General features: G+C 36.0%; 2 protein-coding genes across 8 annotated transcripts in view; one reads left to right on the forward strand and one right to left on the reverse strand.

The window, feature by feature from the left end:
* LOC140155808 (phospholipid-transporting ATPase IF-like) overlaps nucleotides 1–11,160 on the forward strand; it is a 77,257-nt gene extending 66,097 nt beyond the window's left edge. For 2 of the 7 annotated variants that reach the window (XM_072178789.1, XM_072178790.1), the window contains 2 exons: nucleotides 546–631; nucleotides 10,895–11,009. In XM_072178789.1, the coding sequence (XP_072034890.1) occupies nucleotides 546–617 (72 nt within the window). In that variant the 3' untranslated portion in view covers nucleotides 618–631; nucleotides 10,895–11,009. Of the gene's footprint in view, nucleotides 1–545; nucleotides 632–8,610; nucleotides 8,676–10,894 lie in introns of all 7 variants that reach the window. The other 5 variants (XM_072178787.1, XM_072178788.1, XR_011859430.1 and 2 more) reach the window with 4 other exon arrangements.
* A 7,338-nt stretch (nucleotides 11,161–18,498) lies between these two features.
* LOC140154311 (uncharacterized) lies at nucleotides 18,499–27,497 on the reverse strand. The gene is made up of 4 exons (XM_072176886.1): nucleotides 27,030–27,497; nucleotides 25,165–25,331; nucleotides 23,553–23,771; nucleotides 18,499–18,982 (listed from the first exon to the last, which is right to left on the reverse strand). The coding sequence occupies exons 1-4, from the start codon at nucleotides 27,368–27,370 to the stop codon at nucleotides 18,606–18,608; spliced, it is 1,104 nt and encodes a 367-aa protein (XP_072032987.1). The 5' UTR covers nucleotides 27,371–27,497; the 3' UTR covers nucleotides 18,499–18,605.
* Nucleotides 27,498–27,744: the final 247 nt, after the last annotated feature.

Consider the following 27,744-nt stretch of genomic DNA (forward strand, 5'->3'; position numbering starts at 1 on the left):
GAATTATATTAATATGCAAGCATTAAACAAACAAAACACTTTGCTGACACAAAAAACAATAAAATTTGCAACAAACAAAAATTTTAATAAAATTTACATGTGACTAACAGCACTTGTGTTCATTGCATGGTTCATTGAGTCTATGATGTTATGTTTCTCATCAACTAATAACTTCATGAAATAATATCACTAACATTATAATAATGAAACATTTGTTCAACACTTTTTGTGTACTTTTGAAAGAACTTTAAATCATAAAATCTGACCCAGCATCAACTTTAACCCCACTGTTGATCACACAAAGGTAGTATATCAGATGGTTAATACACATTTAGATTTGATTGACCACACTCTGTGGTGTTTATAGTAATCCTAAAAAGTATATTTGATGACAAAATGAAAAAACTTATCACTACAGTGAGTAGTAGATTGTGTTCCGTTTAATAGTATTAGATTCTACTCGTCCAATGAGATATTGGTGTATTGGAGGATCTCTTTTTCTCTTTGGTACTGATGTCTTTGTGGTACCGGTTTTCTTCATATAGATAGCATTTCGAGAGACATCCAAGTCGAAGTGGGCATCAGCAACGGAGGAGTCCACCTACCTCCGAGTCTAGATGCTAAGGAGGAGGTAAGAAATCACAGCCAACAGGCATGCTCACCTTTGACCTCATAGAAAGCACTATTTCTTCTGTTTCCCCTTGGGTGGATTTTTCTGTTAATATTAAATTTTTGTCGTAGTTGCATGGTTTTTCTTACGGTTTAGTTTGTTGCATTGCATTGCAAATGGTTCAGTTTTGTATTTATTTTATTTTTGTGTTTGTATTTTGTTGATTTCAAGTTAGTGAGTTTGCATACTTATTGATGTACCTTTTGTGGTGCTAATATGGGTTTCAATAATGATAGCATTAGGTGACACTAGGTGTTTTGTTAAATAGATTTTGTAAACCTTTTTTTGAAAAAAAATCAGTGCTTGTTTTAGATGTATGTAATTTGATGTGAATAGAAGTTTTTGTTTGGGTAAATGTTGAATGTAACTGGACTCTTGAGAAAAGTTATTATTTTATGAAAATACTCAGTCTGAGTAACTAACATATGTGACCCATCACATCAAAACCGACTGCTTCGCGGGTGGCTTCATTTTCAGATAATAATGATAGAAGATGAGAAAATATAAAGAAAATAAACAGAAATTTGAGCTTGTTTTGCCTCATAAAACATTTTTACTGTATCTGATTTCAACAAGTAAGGTGTCATTTTAAAGCTAAAAACAGCAGTTTATCCTAGTGTTTAAATTTTTCATTTTCATTTCTGAAGCCAAGTGGTTGGTTTTGATGTGAGGGGTCACATATTTCAAATAAACCTATTGGTTGTGATTATTTATTACTATATACAATCTTTGAATGAAACATGAAGTTAACATAAAAATTCCTTGCACAAAAGCTGTTGTTACGGAATATTTTGCCTCGCAACCCTTTTTCCCTGATGCGAACCAAGACCTTGTCAAGTTTACCATTGCATTTAATTTTGCTTCTTTTTTTCCTCAGCAAAGTATGTTGCATCTTGAGGGTGTTAAAATGGGCTTTCTTGAAAATGATATTATGTAGATTTGCATAGATTATTTGAATTGATTGTTATACGCTGCTGCAAAATGTTCCAGTTAAATAGATGGCCAGTTCATACTTGTGCATTTGTAGTTTCTATTCTAACCAGCTTTCTGCAAAAAAAGAGTTGCTGTCCACCCATAAAATGAAGCGAAATGCCAGCTTTTAATGCCAGCTTTTAAGACTTTAAAAAGTCTTATATGATGATCCCATTGGGGGAGCAATATTGTTTAGAGGTTAATAACTGCGCATCGGTTATTTGGAGGGCATTGTGAAAAATCTTAACATTTTACCTTTGGAACCGAGGAATATTCCAAGGTCCAAAGGCAAAATGTTTAGATATCACACAATTTTCCTAAAAAATAAACAATTTTTACGTTTTGCCTTTTCAAAAATCGATCAGGCTAAAACAGGACGACCAATAACAGAAGTGAGTATCACAATTTGTTAGCGCGCAATCCAAATTTTCAAATTGCTCTGTAATCATATTTATTTTTATACCTATAACAAGTTTACTTTACAAGTGACTAACTTTGGAATTTTAGAGTGCTCCCGTGAGGGTATCCCGTGAAACTTTAAGTAACGGTTGCCTTGCCAGAGGTCTATACTTTGAATTTGTATTTTTATACCTACATATGGAATATTCATAATGGAATGAATATTCCATATATTCGTAACCATAGCAGCACTCTCGCAATCGTAACCATAGCAGCACTCTCGCAATTTGTTCGACGCACAACCCGGCGCGCGCGGAGGTTACTAATATTTACGCTGACTGCGCGGAGGTCCACTGTTGTTTATTAGTGACCGCGTTCAGCGTTTGCGTTTTGCCAAATAAATGTAAATGATTGGATCGCATGTATCGCGTATATTAATGAGGTTATGAATCACTGATAATATATAATTAAAAGAAATTATGCACTCCACTGGCAAATGTTGCATTGCAATTTTTCATTGTATTGCAATTTTTCATTTTTGCTGAAACCATAGGGTGTTGTGAAATCTCATGTGTTCCTGTGAATGTTAGCTTACATTTTTGATGACAGATTTAATTTCATGATAACTTGTGTGCGTCATAGCTAGATAATAGCAGCAAATAGCCTGTTTTTCTGGCCAAATTTAGTTTGTAGAATATGATCCAAGCATAGTTTGTCTACTTGAGTTGAATCACAGACCCTCTGCAATCATATGAATATATCATATAAAGGGTCTGTGGTTGAATTTAGCCTCTGACGTAATGCAATTCGCTTGAGCAAATGTGAGCCATGTTTAAAATGTAATTTCTTACTACTTATTAGCCAGCTTTGTAATGCTGAAAACCCCAAATCCCTAGCATTATGTTTTTGTCAAGTTTTAGTTTTTCCTTATAGATCTAGTTAAGCATTTTCAACACTGATTGGGCAGGTGGATCAGATTGTTTCCAGAAATATATGTATGTTATTGTGATCATCAATCACAAGGTTTTTTTAAAACAAATGTACTAAAAATTTGATTTACAAAAACTTTGTGATTTGATTTTTATCCCCCTGGCTTTAGGCATGTTGTAATGGCATATTCCTTCTGTCAGGGATGTCAGTTTTCAGGCAATTGCCTGATTTCAGGCCTTTTGCTACTCCAAATTTCCGCACTTTTATTTATTTTCAGCCTGTTTTGAGGCTTTATAGCCCAAATTTACGCGCTTTTTCAGGCTTTTCCTGCCAAGTCACTTCAGGCCACTTTCATCCCTGTTCTGTGCATGTATGTGGGTGTGTAGGGATGTTTCATTTTGGTTAGGGTTTTCTTTTTATATCCTGATATTTTCTTGCACATTTATCCTATGGATTGATTGAGCCTATATTTATTGGTCGAGACGTAGTTCAGATGTACATGGATATGTAATATCTATGAACATAATCATCACATAATTCAATACATTTTTTATGGGTGAAAATGTCATATTTTAGTGATTTTTGTGCTGTTTTGACCAAAAAATATAAAGATCATGAAATTGAAAGCCAGTATTTTATGTTGTAGTATATAATGTCAAGGTCATATGGAGACCATTTGAGGGCAAATAAATAAATGGATAAGAAACAAAATGTGCAGTTAATATTTTGAAATTTAAGTTTGCACATAGGCCTATAACTATATTATGTAATTGTGATAGCAATATAACATACAAACTCTGGGCTATGCCGCACTAACGCTATTAAACTTGTGTATTTATAACTATTTGTACATTATTGCTTTCAGTGATGTGCTCAACATTCTTTCTACTCTTTTAACTTGCTCCTTGTCTGCAACCTGTTTAGTATTTGCATATTTTTAAATATGCAAATAATATTTTGATATATCAAAATATGCAAATAATATTTTGATATATCATTTTGATATATCTTAAAAGATATATCAAAATGATGATGTATTTGTTATAGATTGATATTTGAGCTATGGGGGATAAGTGTTCTCACTGTTTCTCTTTGAAATCAAATATGTGCTGCCTCTTCCCGTCCTATTTTCTTCTTTTGCATTATTCCATCCTTTTTATTCATTCTTAATTGGCTTTTTTCATCTTTCTATCCCTTCCATTAATTGTATCTCACTCAATCTGTCTTTTTTGACATAAATGATTATCCAATTAAGGATTTGGCAAAAATAGTTGTTTGTGTCCATGTGTGTTTGCATTTGTGGAAAATCTTGCTCCCAAATTACTCAAATATATATATGCACCATGTCAAAGCGTGCTATTTTCGCAATTTGACAGCATTGGTATCTGTGTTGAAAGGGGTGCATACAGTTAACTACCACTTGTGTGTATGAGTAATCCTCCCCTCCATCACCATCAGCAATATTTCCTGTTTGTCATACCAGTTTAATTTGGGTGGAATGTTATGTAATCTATTTAAAGGACACAATCAACGTGGAGTCACAAGTCTACGCTTCCTTACTTTATATTCCAAGCTTTTCCACCCTGTTTTCTATTACAAGGTTTTTTCCTTTTATAATATATTATTAGTAATCATTTTAAGTGTCTCCCACTCCCTTCAGCAATACTCCTACCTGTATGATGAATTCATACCATAAATATCTTGTCGTGATTTGTTCAGAATATATTTTTAGACTGTATTGTCACACAATAATACTCTCACACTTGTTATTACAAATGATGTTCAATAAGCACAGGATGTCGTGTGATGGAATTGGCGCATCTGTCTGTCAAGTATCAAATTTACAAGTGTTTCAATGAATATTCTTGGCTTAAAATATATAGCAATATGATCCATCATGAATATGGTGTTTAGTATAGAGGAAATCATTTCTATATGTCGATTGCCGACATGGTTTAAGTGCTTTTATAATGCAACTCTAAATATACAACTTACCAAGTGGACTAGTCCAATTGAAATCCATACACCCCCTATAGAAGACATGCCCTTAATCTCCAGCACAGGGGGTGAAGATTTCAAATAGAATCACTCATTTAGGTAACCCCATTTGAAATTCACGCTCCCAGTGTAGGAGAATAAGGTCATGTTTTCCATAGGGGGTGTATGGATTTCGACTAGAATAGCCCATTACAACTCATGAATAGACATAAGTGAGAAATAAATATAGCTGAATTTTGATGCTGCTACTCAAGAACTGAGCTGTATGAAACATAATCTGGATATATTTTCAAGTTTGTGCTGGATAGATAGTCATTATTTAGATTGCATTTAGATTGCCAGAGGGATGAAGGAGCAATGGCGGTGCCAAGAATTTTTCAGGGGGGGGGCAGGTGATTTTAGTAATTTTGGGGTTTTACTGGTGTGCATGAGTTCTGACTGGGGGTATTTTGTTCCTTCCCCCCTCCCCATGGAGTAGAATGTTCATAAATGATTTAGAAAGGGACATTAAGAGGTTTTCTGTACAGCATACAGACTTTTTTATTTATGCGTACAATATTGTATGTACAATAATATGTACGTTATTTATCTATTGCCATTCTATTTTTCAGTAATGTTTAAGTTCTAACGAATGTTTGATGACGTAAAATCGATAATATATTTCTGCTAGATATTGTATGTAACATATTATCGATTTTTCGTCATCAAACATTCGTTAGAACTTAAACATTACTGGAAATAGAATGGCAATAGATTAAATAACGTACATATTGTACATACAATATTGTACGTACAATAAAAAGTCTGTATGCTGTCGGAGTCTGAATACAACTTTACTACTCCATTCATGATCAACAAGTGTATAAGTTCAATTTGATTATAATAGCACATGCTGATTTCATGACACTGCAATTAGTGTTAATGGCTGTTGCCTGCTGTATTTGTATGCTAAATATGATTCATTATCATACAGCCTCATATACAAGCATGTTTACACATTTATACTACCCTCAAGTTACGGACCGCTCAATATTTACGCTGGGGGTAAAGGAGAAATTTGTTTAAAAAATCACAAAAAATTTCTCATTTCCTTTGTGTCCGCTCAAAATTTTCGGATCCACTCCCTCTTGTTTTCCCAATTTGTTACATTTGAAACTTAACATTCCCCCTCATGCTTCAACACAGATCCTGAGAAAAAAATTCAGGTTCACCCCTCAAGCTCCCAGAAAGTGTTCAGATTCTACTTCAACCCTCATGAAAATATTGAATGGTCCCTTAGTATTAATTAGGCTATTTTTAGGTAACTTGAAGGTCATGGAGAAAATGAACTCCTAGGAAATATGTAAATGAGCAATTACCGGCAAAACAGAAAATGAATAAGAAATACTTGTACGACAAATTAATCACAATTTGACCATTTTGCCAGATGATTGAGTGTTATCTTCCATTAAGAGGCTAATGAGCTGTCTCTAAGTACCGGGTGACCCAAAAAAGGGTTACATGTAGATTTTTGAAAATAATCTAAGTTAATGTTAATAAACATAAATATCCTTTTCGTGACACAATCTATGTACCCTCTACTAGTACCACTATGAATGTCAAGTTCACATCCTACGTACTTAGCCCGCATTCCAGACCAAACTCTTTACGTGACATAATGCAACACGAGGTTCAATATATCATCGTCACAGCCGCCGTGCATTCGGCGGGCACTTGAGTATAGGCACAGCCATAGCATGGAAAATGCAGTATTTTAATCTGATAAACAAAGGTTAAAACTTGTTCAGTTTTAGTTCAAGAGTTCAGTCAGAATTGTAAAACAAACAGCAGCGATTTCAAGTAAAAAAAATCGAAGCAAGGCCTAAATGCAAGATATTGTTATTCATTTCCCTATGTTGATAAAAGGAGATACAGCGTGCAGAACTGCTTTCACCAAAAGCGTGTTATTCTCTAATAACCATCTTCCTTTATTTGTTACCACCAATAGACAAGAAGCTCTAAAACTTATTTATTTTCAGTGTATAGTATTTAATTTTTCAAAATGTTTCTTTTGTGCAATAAGTTCAACAATGAAAAATAAGAGAAACATAAAATGTAATAAAGAAACAATTTCAAAACAAAGGTGTGCTTGTGTTCAACATGCGTTGTGCGATATTTTGATGGTTAGCCACTCTTGACACCGCTGTCATCTTACGCAAATAAGTTAAGTTGCTTTTAAGATACTGAATTGAAACTTAGCAAACAGTTACAAAAAGGATGAATAAATAATATCTTAAAAAAATGACATTGTTTTGTTGTACCATCACAAAATGCGGTTCATTTTCTACATGTAACCTTTTTATGGGACACCTTGTATAACTGCTTACCAAATTTGGACTATGGTAACAGCATAGTCCATTGTGAATTGAGCATGAACACTGCAAAAACATCTGATGACACTTAATAAACACTAAAACACATTTATTTTTATATTTTACAAGTAAAGGTATAGGAGGCATTGCATACAATTAACACCATAACATGTTTGTAGAGGTACATGTATTTATGATAAAAATATAAACACTCCAACATAAAAGTGTTACTAATCCATCAATAAATCCTTCTATAAACGTGTTATAGTGTTAATCATATGCAATGCCTCCTATACTTTTACGTGTAGAATATAAATATAAACACATTTTAGTGTTTATTAAGTGTTATCAGTTGTTTTTACAGTGAAGTGTGTTTTGGTCCTGGCACTCTGTGTATCCGTGGGATCTCATGCTTGTCCGTGAACTTTAAAAACACCCTTCAGGATAAAACCCATATTAGCAATTTTACAAATTTTTTGCCCTTCAACAAGACCCCATTTATTTCTAATATACCTCTTCTGACGGAAACGCATAGGATACATAACATGTACATAATAATGCATGAGCACCCTACCCGCGGTTGTATGCATCGTGTAATTGATGTAATGTGACTTGATGTATAATGTGCACCAAACTGAATAATGAAACTATGATGATTTATGCATGAAGAGCACATTTTTTTAAATTTTGCAAACAAGTGGTATAAAAAATTACCTGCAAATACCATTATTTTGCAAAATTTCTGATGAGCATGAGTAACCGTGGATACACAAGAGTGCTGGGACCGGGATTTTGGTTTGCATGTCACTGTTTTCATTGGCTCCATGAACTTGAAGTGTTTGCATGTGATCTTAAAATGTTGGAAAATCACTTCTGTCTTTGCCCCAGGGGGTACTCAGTACAAACGACCATACGGGATGTCTAATTTTTGGACAATATTGGTATAAAATGTCATTGTGCAAAATTTATACCACATATTTTCACCCAAGGCCTAAAAAGGTTCTTATTCCCCTTTTCCAACTGACCCAAAAGTATTAAAAAAATAGAGTTGGGTGGTATTTTGGGTTTGGTATGAAAATTGGTATAAATATGTGTCCCTTTTCCCAGATTCTTTGAGGTACATCCCTACCCAACACTGTGTCCCTACAGCCAAACAAACTTGAGTACCCACCTGGGGTCTCTGCATGGTCTTTCACGCACGCAAGCATGTAGCTGAGCATTGCACATCAATAGCATGCGCCAACAGAATGTAACAGAATTGACAATTATATGTCTGTTTGCTTTATACAGACTATGGTTAGACCAGTAAGTCCTCAAGACCCACGAGATGAAAACAACGAGGTGCATTTATAATGGTACGAAATCATTGCAGCAATTCAAGGCAAACCTGTTATCCATTATTATATGCCTCTTACCATGAACATTACATGCAAAGTGAATGGAGCCATGACAAACACCTTGTAGCCAGTTCTGATTAGGTTGATGCCCTATAGGCTTCCTTGTATGTGTGAAAAATAGTGTGATGTACATAATTAGGTTTGATTGGAAGTCCCCTGGTAGTGGCATAGCATCATTCTGGGCCTCGAGGAAAAACAGACGATTAATTGTGTTTCCAACTGATTGAGTGTCCCAGGTTAAAGAAGAAATAAAAGAGCATGGAGTGTTGATAGGATGGAGTCATGTGACCTTTCAAATGAAAAACAAATCCATTAGAAAATACCCAAAACACTCAGTGCTGTCTGACATCACTTGGAAGTAATAAACATTACTGTATTATGGTCAGATTAGCAGGGTTAGGGTGCTCCAGTTTCAGATTATTAATGCTTAAATTTATTATAAAGAAGTGATTTTCCAATGCAAATTCTGGCAAGCTTGTGAATGTGTTTTTCCTGGCATTAACATGGAGTAACTTCCATCCAGCAGCTTCCATCTGACATGTGAAAAAAGTAAGGATGATTTCGATTAAGTTTATGCTCCATGCTTGAGTTAATGTATTGCTTTGATCCATGCAGGTCATGCACTCATAGCTGCTATTTCCATTGTGTGAGTTATTGGAAAGGATATTGAGTAATGAAGATTAATTTAGAGTGATAACAGTAAACAAGAGAGGTGTGGCAGAATGTTGGTTTGAGCAACTGTTAACTACCTCATAAGGTGGATCATGTAGTATGGCAACTGCTCTTTCTGAAATGAATATAGAATGGTGTAGACGAAGTTGGGTGCAGCACATACGCATGTTGCGTTATGTGTGGCTGGCACACACTTATTTGAATTTGTTTGGACAAAAACAGAATAATTTTCCCCAAGTATAAGTCAAACAAAGTATAGCAGTGTCCAGTATAAATATAATGGCGGAGTTGTGGGATTCAGGAGAGTTCACTCCTTTTTATTTGTTTTTCACTTGTTTCAAGATTTCCAAAGTTGAACAAGTGTTCTCTTTTGCATTACATCTTTTTACAATTGTTTTTTTTTTGCTTTTGTTTTTTGCTTTTTAGCAAGTCTGACGACAAAGCTGATCAGATTAAAGGACATAAAAAAGTGAATTAATTGATATGTAGTAATATATCGGACAAAGCTCATGATGACAGCATATTCCAAAGTGTTTTTGTTCCAAAGTGTTGTATGCTCCAAAAGTACTTTATCCCAAATGGTCTTTAATCCGAATGGTCATATTTTTCGGACAAATGACCCTTCGTAACAAAAACTTTTCTGGTTTATCACCTTCCATCGAAACAAATGTTTAGACAAGCGACCCTTCAGAATCAAAACCGATCAGATCAAAAAATCGCCCTCATTTATAATGAGGGTGATTTTTTTGACCTCCCCTCAACCACCGAACATTGATTCTTTGTAAAAATAACTGTATGACATATTTCATATGTATGCGTTCATAACTGCAGTATATTCTAAATTGCAACTTAATCTATATTTAGGGTATCAAAGCTTTATTTAAAATGTATCCATTATATTCTGGCTAAGCTATCTTAGTCTAAAACCATATATTTGTTCATGTCCATGTTTCATAATGGTATAGCTTTAATTATCATATACATATCTATATTGCCCAGAACTGAAAACTGTATAATGCATATATTCATAGCAAAATGTCAGTGTTTATTTTTATTTCATGACACCCATGATATAATAAAATAATTTGCATTAATATTTAATACATATTTAAACAAATGTGATTATTGTTTTCTCTCCCAGCAGAATTTAAATGTTGAATGGTTATTTATTTACATTACTGAAAGTATGCTTTTTACAGTTTAACACAGGGATTTTCTCGAAAAGTGTGGTAGATGAAAGAGAGTGTATATTTCTATGTGCCTGAAAGCCCTGAAATAGCTTCATTTTATATAAATGATTTAGAAGAATATCAACACATCTTGTAAACTTTTCATGAAGCTGTAATTCAGTGCCGGTACAAGTGCAAGGGGCTGTGATTTTATTTGTCACTAGACAGTCTCCCATCTGCTGTTTTTAACATTTTGATGACCTTGCCATCCTTGAGTTATTAGCCCTGCTCTAATTATTTATCCTTTTTTAATTTGAATGTATGTTTTGCTCACAGAGGCGTAGGAAAGCAGAACAGAATACCACCAAAGTCACAGCAATCTATGAAAACACAGGTATGGACAAAGAAGATGTCAACATGGGGAATTCCGTGCAAAAAGATGAAGACCGTGGTGCAAAGACCCAATCTGTAACGGAGCTGTGAACTCTCAACAACTCATCAAGTCATAATGTGAGATTTACACAAATGGGAGAGGTACTTATCTAGGCATGTGTCTTGTTTGAGTGGAAAAGTGTGGACATGTCTTCTCTGTCAAGGTAGTATGTCTTACGGTGCCTTTTAGGGTCATGTTTTTGGACATGTATGGAACTGCCTACTTTTTGCTAGCACCAAATTGGTGTGTAGTTGCTTTCTGTGGCATGCTCAAGAAATATATTGTATTCATGTGGAACCCCCTAAAAATGGGGTGTTTTCACAACAAAAGACATCCAGTTTTATTTCCAATGACATATATATGATTCTTAATAAAGCAAAATTAATTTTGTTTGTTAATTTAAAATAGTATGCTATTTTAGGGAAATCTTGTTTTATATTAATTATGCAAAGTATGTGTGCTTCTCCTTGACATCCCATAGCATTTTAATGTTGAATATCAAGTAGCTAGAAACAACATTTTTGTTAGATGTTTTTGTTGTATGGTGAATACATAAAATGAGGTACTAATTTAATAGTTATGCAAGGTAGAATATTTGGATAGGAAATCACCCACATGTTATTGATATTTGGATCATTAGGAACTCAATGCTGTTTATCATATTAAATGAGTTGGATATAACTGAGGTGGGTAGTGATATGAAAAACTACTGATGAATCTCTTAAAGATGGACCAAAAAGATGTGATACCAAATGATTATTTATTGAAATGATATATTTGAATTTTATTCTGTATGTGTGCATGAGTGGGGGTGTTGATGTGTGGGGTGCATTTGCACTCGTAAAGGGGTTTGTTGTCTGTGTGCGCACTATTGCTTTTATACGTGTCTGCATAAATATGCATGCTTATGGAGGTATAATGTTGATGACTTACTATTTTCATGTAAAAATACCATTTTCATATAAAATATACAAACATCTGTATGAAGTATAAATATAATTTACCGTAAAGATTCGCCTAATGGCGCACATAGGCTTCAATTCATAGCCTTAGGGTAATTTTCATGTGCACATGAAGAATTGCCTATTATGAAAATTGCAAGAAGAATTAAGGATATGTGCGTTTATTTGCTGGTGAGAATTTTATGGGAGGGCACTTACAGTTTCTGCCTAAAATTCCAATGTCAAGGGAACCATATGAGCCATTAGGCAAATATTTACGGTATGACCCATCAAGTTTGTATTTTGGTTGTAGTACTTAAATAATGATTATTGTATTGTGCCTTACATAATGATGGGATGTATGCAGTGGTGGTGCCTACCCCAGCTGCAGCCAAACTAGGCAGAAAATGGCATAAAAACAATAGCAAATGGGTGCAATTATTGTGACTGACTGACAAGCAAATGCAGGGCTATGTCCCTGCCCCCCTCCCCAGCACATTGCCACTGAGTGGGTGATATGAAGAGAAGGGACTGTAACACACAGGTGCAGTCTGACACCACCACTGGAGCCATCCCTATTCCACCAATTTGTACTTGTGTTGTGACAATCATTGTATCCTTATATGAATCTATGTGTCAAAACTCTTAAAAGTTTGTCAAATTGTGTTATAAATCATTTTTCTAGAGAAAGATATGCACACATAATCATGATTATGATTTTTATTTGCTTATGCACCCACCATGTAGATATGTTATTATTGAATAATGATATCTATATATAGACCTACCAAAGTTTGCTATTTGATTTTGTTACTTCGTATAAATTAATAAATATTATTGAAAATACTATGAAATTTTTCCCAACGTAATCAGTACCATAGAATTGTATATAAATGTAATTATGTATAATGTAATATTTCAGGGAAGAAAGCAATTTATTTCATCTCGAATCTTTCAAATATTTCTATTGTTATTCTATGTACGATTGTTATTTTTGATTTATTCTCTGAGTTGACCTCTTGTGCTATAAATATCGATCAGATATGATGGTTTTATTCAGGTATAAGTTTTAACCTACCACAAAATTTTTCCTCGGCAAGAGGAATCATTTTATTGTCAAGTGTTAAATTGCTCTGTACAATGGGCATTGCTCATACATGGCAGGTATTCATAATACATAGAGGGTTTCAAGTGTTGCATCAGCATGAGATTTTGTATATTTGCGATGGTCAACCTACCCTATTCCTTGCAAGGTGCTTCACTGGAATCACTAAAATGTTCAATGTATTCCTGTTTTGATGTTTGAGTTATAAAGCATCATTAGATGTAAATTTTCTCTACTTCAATAAGGAAACGTATAGAGCATAAAATTACTTATGTTGTTTTTATATACTAGTTTGTTCAGCTTATGTTTTACATTTTTGTGTTTGCGTATGCACGTATTGTAACTGCGTCATTTGCCTGACCCGTAATTCTTTCATTAATAACTCAAAAATAAGATTAAAAATTATGTTTGGTAGTGCTGTTATTGTCAGACTTGGACATTTTGTCAATATATGCTTTAAAATGCCAGGTGTGCATTTAAGCTACTCATATATGTTTTTATTTCAGCATTACAGCTTAGCATGATATCAAATGCCTTAAATGTGAGGTGGTATATCGAAAGGAGACACTTTTGGGCAGGATCGTAAATGGAGAAATAGCAAAAAATCTGCCCAGGGGTGATTTTTTCACAATATATGTTTGTTGCATGTGATGTTAGTAATGTTTAAAATATTGTCTGATAGTTTCAGACCGGAATATAACTGGCATCTTGTATTTTTTCAGACATTTTCCAAGATGTCAATCAGGATGTCAATTTCCAATCCAACTTACGAACTCAATATCTTCGCTTAGGAATGTTTGATTACATTGGGGAAAACAATGTTGTGCCCAATAGTGTCTCTTTTTGATATACCACATCACAAATATTGATATACTAAATCCCATAATACATGTGACAAGAAAAGTTCCTACATGGGTGCTCATGGCATAATTATAAAACTTGAGGGACCTTGTCTATTATTGTAAACCTACTTGTTGTAGACCAGACTCAAGATGGATGCTTTCTTAATGTATATATAAATATACTGCATGTAATGGAGTAATATTTTCCAGGGTGAAGATTGTGAAAATCTTCATGCAGAATGAACAGAATAAATACAGAATGGATTTGACTTAGGCCTAAAAAAGAAAATTGTTTATTGGCGTAACATGAAAAAAATTAGGGTAGGTCGGTCTGCAATTTTTTTTTTTTAAATTTTTTTTTACACACATTTTAAGCTGAAAATTGCAAATGTTTCTCTTTTTTAAAATTAGAATCTTTTTTTATCCATTTTTTGCAAAAAATAAGAAAAAAGTTTAGGTCGGGCCTATTTTTAGGGTCGGTCGGGTTACGCCAATCAAACAATTTTTTTAAGGCCTTAATTACAAGGTGTCTCAAAATGAATGGTACAGGTTCATACAGAAAGCTTTACAAGTACATACATAGACATAGAAATTAAATGTTGGACCAATAATTGGTCCAACATTTAATGTCTATGTCTATGTATGTACTCTTGTGTTGTGCCAAAAAAAGAAAGAAAGATATTTTCATTATAATCATGACGGAACTTCAAAATACCATGGAAAATGTCACACAGATTTGTACTAAATCATTATGGGACACCCTGTAACTTGGTTGGTTGTTTGGTTGTAATCATGCAGGTAGTGTTAGTCAGAATATGACCTCGTGTAGAATATACTATTACTCGGAACGCTAACACCCAATTATGATTTATTGGGGAAAATGAGGAAAGAAACAGAAATATTATCATGTTTTCTTCTTTTTTATCTTCTCTTTTTTTCCTGTAAAACCAATTTGTAATAGTTTGTAGCATACTATAGAGCCTAAACAGTTATAAATACAATGTTTTCAAATCAGCAGAATATATTCCAAATTGGTTTTGTAACATACTTAGTACTTAGCATTTTTTATTCATTTTTAAGTAATAAATGTATTTATTTTTTAGATCAATAGGACAAGTTAGAATTTCTTCTTTAGAAGTTTTTTTTTTAATGATTTAAAATGGGTAAAACATTAAACCTTATATCTGAAGGCTGCATATATAGACTTTCATTTAGCTGACCAAGTATTTTTCAGCTTTGGGCAAAATTCTAGGATTCCAACCAAACATTCCCAGGCTGACTGCCACAATGTGTCAGCCCAACCCTCATGAGTTTATGATAGAATAAATTCATTTATTTGAAAGAAAACAGGCCAAATTGTTGTTACTTATTTGCTTATTGATATTTTCATACTTTTCGTCTGATCCCTAGAGATGCAGATATGTATCAGATGTATAGCTAATTTAGCTATGTACCCATTACATTTGACATGTTAACAGAGCTATAGGTGAGGCCAAAAGAAAAGAAGTGTTTTATCTCAATTTTGCCGCAATCAGTCCAAGCAGGCTACAAAAACTAAATCCTCTATAACACACATAGGGGCCTAGCTTGTTTAACTAAAAATGAAATAAAGTTATAAAGAACGAAGCACATAGTTTTTTGCCAAATGTTTTGGAGACAATATGTGAGGAAGTGATTGCAAAATGCTTGTTTTCCTTTGGTCTGAGTCACTATAATTCCATATTATAATGTGCCTTATGTTATGTGTGGTTAGCCACATAATCTTTCCCAGAATTAGTGATTGACTCCACACAAAAGGGAGGAATCGCATTAAAATGCATTTAGAGATGCGTTTCCATTTGATCTCATCTGATCTGAGCGCGCAATCAACATCACGTCATGAGTGCCCTACACACACTGTAGTACACTTAGGCCTAAAAAAATTGTTTGATTGGCGTAACATAAAAAATTTATTTATTTTTATTTATTTTGTAAATTTTATTTTTAAATTTTTTAGGGTCGGGCCTAATTTTAGGGTAGGTCGGGTTACGCCTTACGTTTAGGCCTTACAAGAAACGTGCTCACTAGGCAATTATTACCCGGATGCGAATTCAGGTGCGGTGTAGACAAGTCCTATTATGGATGCGCATTGAAACATTTGAATGTAGATCCCACCGCCATGTGGAATCTTTCTTGTTTCAAGTATTTATTTTATATGCAGGTTGAGATTGTGTGCTTAATGTCTCAACTATATTCATAAATATGCCAGGAAGTGATTGCAAAATGCAAGATTTTCTGGTAAACTATGATGGTGGTGTTATATCAAATTGTGAATTATTTCTTTAATCAGGTATGAATAATAATTTGTATGTAATAAATTTATATATAATAAAATTTGCTAAGGAAATATTTAATGAAGCAATATTTTTTATAGATATATCAAATTATTTTGAGAACTTTTCTGTTCAATCATGTGCCATTGTAATAGTCTGTATGTTTGTATATATGTACATAATAATGTAGTGCTCTAATATTGTCAAGCTAGCACAAGAAAACCAAATGTATGATGAGTTATGAAAATGTCTCTCCAGATTCCAGAAAAATACACTACTATTTTTGGGGGATTAAAAAAATATCCTGTTTTGTCAAATAAAACAGCTCAAACCTAATCCTAATTCAAGTCAAATTTTAATATTTGGCCAATTTTTGGAAATAAGGATTAAAACCATGTATTATAGGGTGTTTTATTGTATGCTGTGGCAATCAAGCATAAAGTCTAAGCAGTATATGCTAATTTTAAGCAAACACATTTTTTAGTCTCTTTTAAACCATTCTTTCTTTAAATTAAAAAGTTTCAAGTCTGAATTTTTGTAACTGCAATTGTAAGAAAACATGCAAAATTTAATTTTTAGCCTTTGTTCCCAACATTGGTCAAATGTAACTTGCATTAGGATTTCATTTGGCAAAACAGGATAAAAATTTTTGAATCCCAAAACATTAGTGTGGTATTTATTTATCTGGAATTAAATCGACAGTAGGTGATAACAGATTACTTAGTAAGAGTCACCATGTTTTATCTGATCAATTGCTAGAATTAGTAAGAATATATTTCTCCTTAATATTTGTAACTAAAGAATTTGGAGAAATGTTCAATGCTCATGGGATCAACAAAAGATTGTTTCTTTGGAAAATGTTCAATGCACAAAGAATAGCTTGAATATGTACATGTACAAGCCATGATTTGAATGTTTGCTATATATTCCTTGTCCCACCATTTAGAATGTATGGATACCAGACAATTTGATGAACTCTTTCAAGTTGTGGTGGAAATGTTTTTCTTCCTTATTGAATTTGAATAGAACAGGAATAGGTAATGTAATAGTGTGTGCACCGAAGAGATTATACCCATTGAGTACCAAGAGTTACATCCTAGCAAACACAAAAATGCTTGCATTTGGTCAAAACGTTTTAATAACATTTAAATATCATGTTAGATCATGAAAAAATTATTTAAAATGTTTTATATGAAAAAATACTAAAACAATGTTTTAAAAATATTATCAAAATGTTATTGCAAAATATATTTTGGCAAATCTTTTGCCAACATTTAACATTATGTTAGAATGTTATGCATGAAGTTTTAATAATGTTTTCTAAATGTTATTAAAACGTTTTTTACCCTTTCAACACTTTCAAACGTTTTGTGTTTGCCATGTTTGCTGGGATGTTTGCTTCTAAGAAACACTTTCAAGTAGTGGTGGAAAAGATGTTTATATTAAGAACTTGGAAGTTCGATATGGCATTGTTATGGTAATAGTGTGTGGACTCAGTCGCATAGTGCCTAGCAAGAGATGCCTTTAATTTGAATATTTTTCATTCCTTTAAGACAAATTGGTATATTAATAATACATGTTCGTTTTTGTACATCTATCTAATGTATATCTTATGATTGTCACACCCAGATGAAATCAATAGACAAGCAATATACTCCCAAGTTGCCATGGTTGCGATCTCTTGGTGTCTTCTTATACCCAAGAATAGAATGTCATTTCCTGTTGCTTGACTTCTAATTACGTGTCTTAAATTATCTTATGCATTATTATCAAATGAGTAAGATCAGAATAGCTTTAAAAGTTGTGTAATTGATCAATAAAAATACAGGTGTCATCCATTAGAATCATATTGTTTTGTGTTGGAAGTCTTTATTGTTGCACTTGTCCAGTACTTCTCCTTTGACATCAGCTGATTTGGCACTAATAATGGCAGATTATTATTAGTCATTGAATATTCTGAAATTATTAGTACTCGGGTAAAACGGGTGATGCCCCTAATTACCTTTGGCTTCGGCGAAGATAAAATTTAGGAAAAAATGTTGGGATGGAAGACGATCGAGTTGTCAATATGTACTGTTGCACATCTTTTGGCACTTGTAGTTTTGGAATACTCTGAAATGAGCAGTTTACCTTCACGTCACCTAAGTGGCAGAAGTACAGTGGTTGGTATTGAGATGGAAGAGAAAACTCAATTCAAAAACATCAGATTTTCCTCACTACCATGACTACTACATGTAGGGGGCCCCTATAGCCCTTTTGCCTCCCATAGGTCTACTATTCGCAATACGTACTTAATAGTCGCTTAACAACCTTACTTGCTACTATGAAATCTCTTAAACACTGATCATGACTAAATCATGCTCATACTGTTAGTATTTTGCATTATCTGTCAATTTGTTTTGTATCTAGTCAAATCATACTTCAAGATGTTGTTGGTTTTTGTGATAAATAGCAATAACATCTTCAGCCTGGTGTCCAAGTTCCATGACAAACTCGTCTATACTCCGAATCGGTTCATTACTACCATCACGAAGAGAATATCCAATTTGATCCAACCATTTTAACGTTCCTGCAAGGTCCATTTTAGTACCCATGACCTCTTTTGTAAACCCACTGTGTGATGCTTTGAAATGAATGTATTTGGGTGGTTCGGGTCCTGTGAGGAATGATCGTGCTCCTGTTAGAATGGCGGGTTCGAATCCTCCTGTGTCCATGTATAAATACCAGATGGTTGCACCTTTCATAACACGATCCAGCTTATCTATTGTTACTTGGTCATTTCTGCATTCATCTGTATGAAGAGGACAAATATTAAATTAATGAAAACGTACTTCAATAGTAGGTAAAGTAACAAGTGTTTGCGCATTTCCATTGTCTTAGTTTTATTATAATAATTATAAGAAAAGCAACCGTTACAAATATGCATATAGCTGCAGAACTGTCGTATTCACAATATGTGGTTTATGTTCAATAATAACAACACTCTTCTGGAATAGCACACATTTTTTAGGCTTTAGTTTCAGATTTGCTTGTCTAAGTTTTTGGTACACTCTCTTCCATCGGGTTTACTCTGCTTCGATGGTCTTACCGAACACCCTCAAGTCATCTACGTAGATCAGAAGACTTGCCCATTGAAGTCCTGCCATTATATTTTCCATGCGCCTTTCAAAAGTCGATGGAGCATTACATAACCCGAAAGGCATAACTGTCCATTGGTATAATCCTCCCCGCGCTACAAAGGCTGATTTTCCTTAGCTTCTTGATCAATCTCCACTTGCCAATATCCGGAGGCGAGGTCTAGTGTTGAAAACCACTGTCCTCCGTATAACGATTCCAATGTTTCTTCAATCCGGGAAGCAGATAAGAGTCTTTATTACAATTCACCAATCTATTACAGCCGGAGCAGAATCTCCGTAAGTCATCTTTCTTTATGACTAAGACAATCGGAGAAGCCCAAGGGCTCTCGGATGGCTCAATAATTATCCCTCTCTTCAACATGTCATTAATTTGCTTGTCGGGTTCTGCTTGCCTAGCGGGCGCGAGTCTTCACGGTTTTTGTCGGATTGGTGGAGCATTACCAGTGTATATCCGATGTTTCAGTTTCAGTTTATTTTTTCACCATACAATAGTATACAAACAAAATAATGAAAGAAAACATTGGTGGGGAGACCAAAAAGAGCAAGGCTCGAAATGTATGGTCACCCAAACAACACCGGTTCTCCTAAGATCACTATCTCCGGTTGAAAATACATATTGATATTCCGTTAGCAAATCCGCAACTCCTGCGTGGTACTTTTCTGGTAACTCTTTTACTATCGCTTCATACAACATCTGTAGGTACTCTGGTACATTCTTCTCCGACTTTTGTTTGTTGGGCTTACTGTTACAATTACCGTGTTCTTCTCTACTGTTAGGTTTGACACGGTTTGATTGAATACTCTGACGGGAATGTAATCAGGTTTTGTTTTATCTAAGTCTACAACCACTCTCGCCACCACTGCTCCGGCGTCTTTAAGTTTACCGCTCATCGGTTCAAGGATTCCGAATCCTTCAATTCGCGGAATCTTATTAATTTTTCCAGGTATGAACATCTCATGCCCCACAGGAATAATTTATTGTTACATTCTGACGGAGGGTAACTTTGGGACAAAATGTGCGTGTACTCGATGTCTTAACGTTGCGCATTGAACAATCTTGTCTCTGAATATCAACTGCTCATTATATGCATTAATATATAGTACTTTGGACATATACATGAAACCCATGCTGGACAATCGTTTGTTATTTCGGCCACAACTACTGGCGTGTACATAGAAGCGGATCCAATGCGGATGTTTCATGGGAAAATGAGCTGGCCGTGAGTCAACCGGAATACCCGGCATACTGTTTTACATCTGGATGGAAATAATAGTGTCTGTAGTCCCTGTGCCTACCAAATATTCCACTGAGCAGTTTGGTATGTGACCTTTTACAGCTAGAGAACGATAACGTTCTACATATTCAGAGGCTGTGTTTATTGGCGGTTTAAATCGCTGATTTGTAGTCGCATTACTGTTGTACTGTTGTTTTTCCGGAGCTCACGCTACCGATTTCAACCCTTCCGGGGCTCCTAGGTTGGGACAAAAATCGTTTCCCAGATGATTCCATCCTCCCCTCAGGTTGCCTAGCGCTTGAGGACAGTTTGCGATGTAATGACCAAATGCGCCTCACCTGTAGCAACCTCTTTCTCTGCCTGAGTCTTGCCTACCACTTCCTCGTCGCCTTCCGCAAGTTCTGCGCCCTCTGCCGTAGTTAAGAGCTTTGGAATATCCCATTCCTGGATAACTCGGATCTTCTCCGGATCTGTGGCAATACCATCTCTCGACACTGACGTCTCTTCTGCCGCTTGTCCTTTCTCAGCATACTCAGTAAATATGGTAAACTCCGACTGCTTGCTCGACCCCCATTTTGACGCTTACTCTGCCACGGTCTTCAACAACCCAATGACTTCCCTCGACTGATCCTTCAATACTCTATTACTCGGCTTTATACTTTTCGCAAACTTTGCAGGTAGGTTGTTTTTGCTTTTCCACCGTTCGTCAAAAAACGCTTCCGTCTGTATTCAGTCTGTAATGCTGCTTCCATAGATATAGGGCGGAGAGGTGCGCCGCTGATCGTATATCCTCTCGCATGTTACCCATGAAATGGTCTCGTGTAATTCGGTTTCTGGCTTCCTCCGTCATGCCAACGTAAGCTTTATCTGTTAGTTTTCTAACAGCTTGTGCAAAATTGTGCAGACTTTCTTGCTGCTGCTGTTGGCGACCAATGAAGCTGTGCCAAGTATAGTTCTGCTTGGCTGGAGAACGTATTTTCTAAACGCTTTTATCAACACAAGCAATTGTTCTCCACTCATTCTGTTGTCGAATTACACCTCTGGTTCAACCGCGAAGACTCATAAATAATTGATGTGCCTTTGGGCTGTCAGTCCATCCATTTTTTAAAAGTGGCGACAGACTCAAATTGGCTAAGGTATTCCTGTAGAGGCACGTCTCCTTTCAATGGTTCGGGCGTAATCTGTTTTTCCCATGCTGTGATGTGGCTTCTCTTGGTCGTCAGATTCTGTATCCGACATTTCTGCTTTGACTCTTTTGATGCTGTTTTTGTTCTGTCGTTCTATGCTGACATTACCCGACCGGTGTCATATCACCTCCATCCTTTCTTCGGACCTTTGAACTAAGTACATGACGTGATATCGGAGCCAATTTCTTATTTTCCTTATGAATGCAGGATGCCCCGTTAACGTTTGACGGAGCTCGCTACTTTCTTGTTTCAAATTTTGTAACTCCAACTTCATTTGCTCGACCAACATGACCAACGGAACATGTTGGTCTCGGATTGGGAGCTTTATAATACCGGCCGCTGCGTGTCGAAACGCAGCAGTTTCATAACTTCTCATCGGTTACTCTTCTTCCCTACATTTCTTGATCTGTATCGGCTCCCGGATAAACGCATCTGGGTCGGATGCCGTTGCTCTCCGTATCTCGGCGGCGTTTTTAATTCATGAACAATAATTGATTCCATCAAAACGCTCACGTCTTCCATAGGGATACACACAGCATCATTGTGTGTCTTTTTGTCTCTTGACTTGTCCAACTGCCCTTGGATGCGTTTTTCTGGCATATTATTTAGGAGAATCATTTGCATATTTTGAAATTGTCGTTGCTCCTGCCCTTCTCCCGAAGTTGATGCTCTTCTTGCATACTCAACGTGGTCAGCATACCTCTCTTTTCCGGCGACATCCGTCTCCGCGTACTCTTGCCCGGTGATTTCTTTCAGCAGAAGACACTGTTTCTGAGCAGAACTCCAGCGGTGGCTTGGATTAAATCACGTGTATTCTGTTTCAGTTATTTTTGCCCGTAAGCGATTAATTTCATCCTCATACTCACTATTAACTCTCAGTAAGTTGATCTCCTCTTGTAAATCCAAACTCCTTTTCATTTTTTCCTTTGCTTCTAGCTCTACTGCTTATCACGCTCCCGGATCGTTTGATTTCCTCCTTTTGCATCTGGCTATGGAAATCTTCCATCCGATCTTGATTATCGTCGGAGTCGAACGCCATTCTCTCTGCTCGTCCAGCAGTCTCTGAGATGTTAATACTAAGTCCAAATGTCACAGAGATCCCACCTCTGCCACCAAATGTGCCGGAACCGGCCTTCTGTATAGGGTAGCGATCGGCAAAGTTAAGGCGTATGATGCGGTGGATGTACGGTCCATAACGTAAATCCATGACACACACTGGTAAATGAATCACACTCATGCTCACACATATATAGAGAACATTAGGCTAACAACATTTATTGGGGCTCAGAGATGATCCGAGATCGGAATGAAATCAGGAGCTTAGAGTGACGGTTTGGATGTGTCGGCTCGGAGGCTCAGTGTCTAGTCATCGACCAACTAGTGTTGGAACACTCTGAGATGAGCAGTTTACCTTCCTGTCACCTAAATGGCAGAAATACAGTGGTTGGTATTGACCAACTACACTCACGGCTACGGATGGACTGGCCCAGAGTGCTGTTGCACCCCGCTTATATAGCCAATGATACCACGTGACTGAAGAGGTATGCTGAGACTAGATGTTATCTCAACATATGGGAATAATATATGGGCGTTGTCAAGCCAACACCCCAGCTATTTGCCACCGCGTGAATCGAACCCAGGACCTCACTCACCAAAGACGAGAGGGCCTTCCCCAACCATGATCTTAAGATTATTGGCACAAGCAGGACAAGTCAGACAATTTAAATATTGAAGTAATTCAATAGTATCGCTGTCAGTTTCTGTGATATTTAATATAACATATCTTGGTAAATTTTACATACCCCGACTCCGATATATCCGTGCCATGCTTCTATCACTGGAACTTGCAGCTAAACATGCTTTTCCTGTAGCATTTCCCAATGCCATATTATATAATTTGACCCGATCGCTGTCAAAATGATTCAAGGCCATACTTTCTTGTAGGAGACGGAAGGTATGAGAGTAGGGCTCAAAGGCAGCTACATTGAAACCACATTGTGCAACGCCGAACGCCAGAGCACCTGAAGGAAAAACAAACTAATGATGGTGAAAGAAGTGTCATTAGGTGGATAGTGCCTTATAAATCGAAGCAGAACGACCCGTGAAGAATATTACAAGTCATATTGTATTCGTCATCCTAATCTATCACTTGTTTTTTTTAACCAGTCAATAGTCTCAGCCCTATTGTGCTATTGACAATTTAACATTGGTTAAACAGGTGAAAGGACGACGAATATATATGACCTGTTATTTCGGGATTTTCACGGGTCTTTAAGGAAATGTCCACGTAAATATACTTTTTCTATTCATACGTCTACCATCTGAAATAAATTCATGTTATAAACACATAAAAAAATCACCATTGTTTTGAGTGGCCATAACTAACTTTTAACTATTCATTATCAACTAATAAGCAATAACATTGATATGAACGGTGGATGATTTTGTTAACTGCGGTATGATACATTCTTTCAAAAGAAATTCTCTCGGAAATGGACATAGAGCAAGTCCAAATGGTGAGACAACGAATGAGGTTGACTTTATTCTGACAGACAAACAGCATATAGTAGCAGATGTAACAGCACTCACCAATGTTAACCGACTGGTGAGAGCAAAGATACATATCAACTTCAAACTAGAAAGAGCCAGACTAATTAAGAAGAAAATACCACACATGAACCTGGAACAAGAATCATCACAATTCCAATTAGAATTGCAGAATAAATTTGGGGTTCTGAAACCATGGAATAGCAAGGTTTCGCTGAGGAAGCGACATGACACTGCCAGCAGAATCAATCTAAAATTACTTTTCAATTATTTTTCTCTAAAAGTCAGCGAGTCTGGTAAAAAAAAATCAACCTATTTTAATAGCTATGCGATCTGCAACCTTTTCCTTGTCGATTTCTTTTCAGTTGAAGTACTGTCACTGATTAAAGGGGTTGGTTGATTAGATTACAGTGATCTCTAATGAAATCAGCATCTTGATGATAAAAAGACCTTGCACAAAGTTAAACGTATTTTTTGATATTATGTGTGGGATGCACAAAGGTGCAGACAAAAAGGAATGTATACAAACGATCGTATTTACACTTTTGCCGGTAATTTGGAATTGTATTATGTTACCATGGCTACTCTGGCTGCAGTTCTGAAGAGCTCGTGCCTCTGAACTTCTAAAGCTAAGATTTAGTGAAGTGGTTTCTTTTTAATGTGTTCGCCATCTAAAGACCGGTATATTTGATCGGCATGATCGGAGTCGTATAATTTACCGTACAAAATAACAAAAAGCTTACAACCTCAGCTCCATGTCTGGACCAATGTTTGTACGACGTTGATCGGACGTTGTAATTGTTGCTGTAATGGTGTACACATGTACTGATTGCTATTCGTGTGGTCATCACCAGTGTTTCAACGTACCTACGTAAGCACCTACATCGACAAAATAAGAGTCTTTGGGCGCTGAGTGCATTGCGTGACAGACTGTCCCAATGAGTTGGTCATTCCAATCACCTCGAGTTGTTAATTGGTGGCTGATTTGCATGTCCCTCTCCGATGGATGCAAGGACAAAAAGAAGCTCTCCACTCTGAAATAAAGAACACAATTTTTGAAGTAACAGAAACAAAACACCAAACCAAAATTTATTTGCCTCAACTTTCAAATCAGTGAATGCGTAAATATAGACGAATCTCATTTCACGCATTCCTACACCTCAATGGCAGCCATACCTGCGTCCCCGTCGGATATTTTCTACCTAAAATATGAAATGATGCGTCCTTTGCGGGGATTTTAAACTGCATTTCATCACCCGTGTTACACGTAGACAATAGAATGATGAAAGTTTACAACACAATACAACATAACATCGATTTTTAAGCGACTTTAATCCACCCAATTGGGCAGTCACAACCCGGGGTCACAACACCGGTTTGGTGCGCCGGGGACACAGTCATGGCCACTTGGCTCGTGAGATTCGTCTATAGCCATGATCGGAATGTTGCCACTTTGCCCTCTCCTTATTTCTTCCTCGTCCTCGTATCAGGTGGCTCACAGTCGAAGGTTAAATCGTCGAGAAACACACACACAAAATGAAAATAAAAATGTCGTTAATAATAGGGAATGATAACCTTGATAACGATTTTGACTGGATCATCTTCTTCTAAACATTGTTACAGCTTTAGACGTGTTCATTCATGCAATGTTTCGAACATGGTGGAGAATTTTCATTACATTAGAAAAAGTTCGAGGACATCTCCCACGGGATCTCCCATTCACCCGTGAGTGGTGAATTGACGACGTAAAAATTAGACACTCATCGGTATAGGCTTACTGCACGTATCAACTCCTTTCTTGCTAAACAAATGTATGTAGCCAAAATATCACAATTAATATGATTTGAATATGTTATCTTCATATTACATGCAAAAAACTTTTTAAAAAACAGACACAAGTACCGGATGTAATTTCAACCAAGAATTTCACTGTTTCGTAGTGAATCAAAGCCCGATGCGATTGACAATACGTGGTACCATGCGTTCAGCGCTAACATGTACAGAAGGCTGTGTGCTACTATTAATACTACAGTCCATTCATAAACATAGCAAACTCACTCGATCATATGAACCATAAAACGTATATTTGAGCCAAATTTGGACATCATTCGGGTATTTTTCCTTTATTTACCATCCAATATTCATAAATATTGGCAGAAACAACCTGGTCGAGCCAATTTTATGCAAATTGATCATGCGATCATGCATCGACTCATGGCCACTTGACACAATTTGCCTTCTGATTGGCTAATGGATATTACATAGCATGTACACATTCCAACAAAGGATTTGAACTGGTGTCCTTCACCGTAATCAATAGCGCAGTGCAGTCCATTCAATCAAATGTTGTCATCAACCTATTTGATGGTTGTGGATTTGAATATGTCGCGGTAGATTGCAATCATGCTTTTGTTGAATGTATTTGAGTTGTCCGCCATGATTTACGGTATGATACGTCATATGCACAACCGCTATTATAGCTGTGCATGCGCAGGTCATTGTGTACATTCTCATTTACATGATCATCCTCTCGTAGCAGTGTATGCGGTTCTCATGAATGTAAATTGTGTGATGATGTCACAGCTCATTATAGTTTGTCACTCGGTCTATGGTAACTTGTTGCAATGAACCACGGTAACGGGTTATTTGTATTTTAATTTCCTAAGCATGTCATCATTATGACATTATTATTATAATCTCATACTTAACTAGCTTAAGTTGTCAATACTTACGATTTCATTCTTGTTCTGGTGATAACCAAGGGGCCTTCCTTTAAATCCACAATATGCTTGACGATAAACTGCTCCATAGTATATGGTATATGCAAAGGTGATTCTGGACAAAGCGGACAGATTGGTTCTGGACATTCTGGACATTCGTTTGCGAGTTGATTTGCTCCATCTCTGTAATCTATATTGGTCCGCTCTGGTTTGCACCCATTCGACTCAAGTTTGCGTGTTCTTTTATGTTTAGGTGATATTAACACCAACCTAGATATAATAAATGCAATTATAAGGCCAAGAAAAAACGCGTAGAGTGCAACACGAATCTCTCGGTGACTCCTTAAACCCATACTGCACTTTTGAATAGTTCAGTTCCTGATATATCCAAAAACGACTGACATAATATTTCAACACAACGTTTCATGAAATAAATAAACGAAATGTTCATGATGAGAAACTATATATTATACAGATGTATGTTTTGGTTCAATATAATTGATGTAAATATCAATGATCGATACGTGTACTTGTACATGTTCAGCAGTTATTGATAACATCCACTGCATCACAAGATATATACGAACTAGTAAGATTAGATCAATATTCGCACCATTTCTTCCAATATTGTATTCTTTAATACAATATGAGTGGGGTGGGTGGTATATGCAGCTGCAGGTTAGTCGAGAAAGAACTTTCCTGGGGTGGTGTGAGGGAAGTATAGTGG

This window comes from Amphiura filiformis, chromosome 6, assembly GCF_039555335.1.
Source record: "Amphiura filiformis chromosome 6, Afil_fr2py, whole genome shotgun sequence".
Classification (NCBI taxonomy): Eukaryota; Metazoa; Echinodermata; class Ophiuroidea; order Amphilepidida; family Amphiuridae; genus Amphiura; species Amphiura filiformis.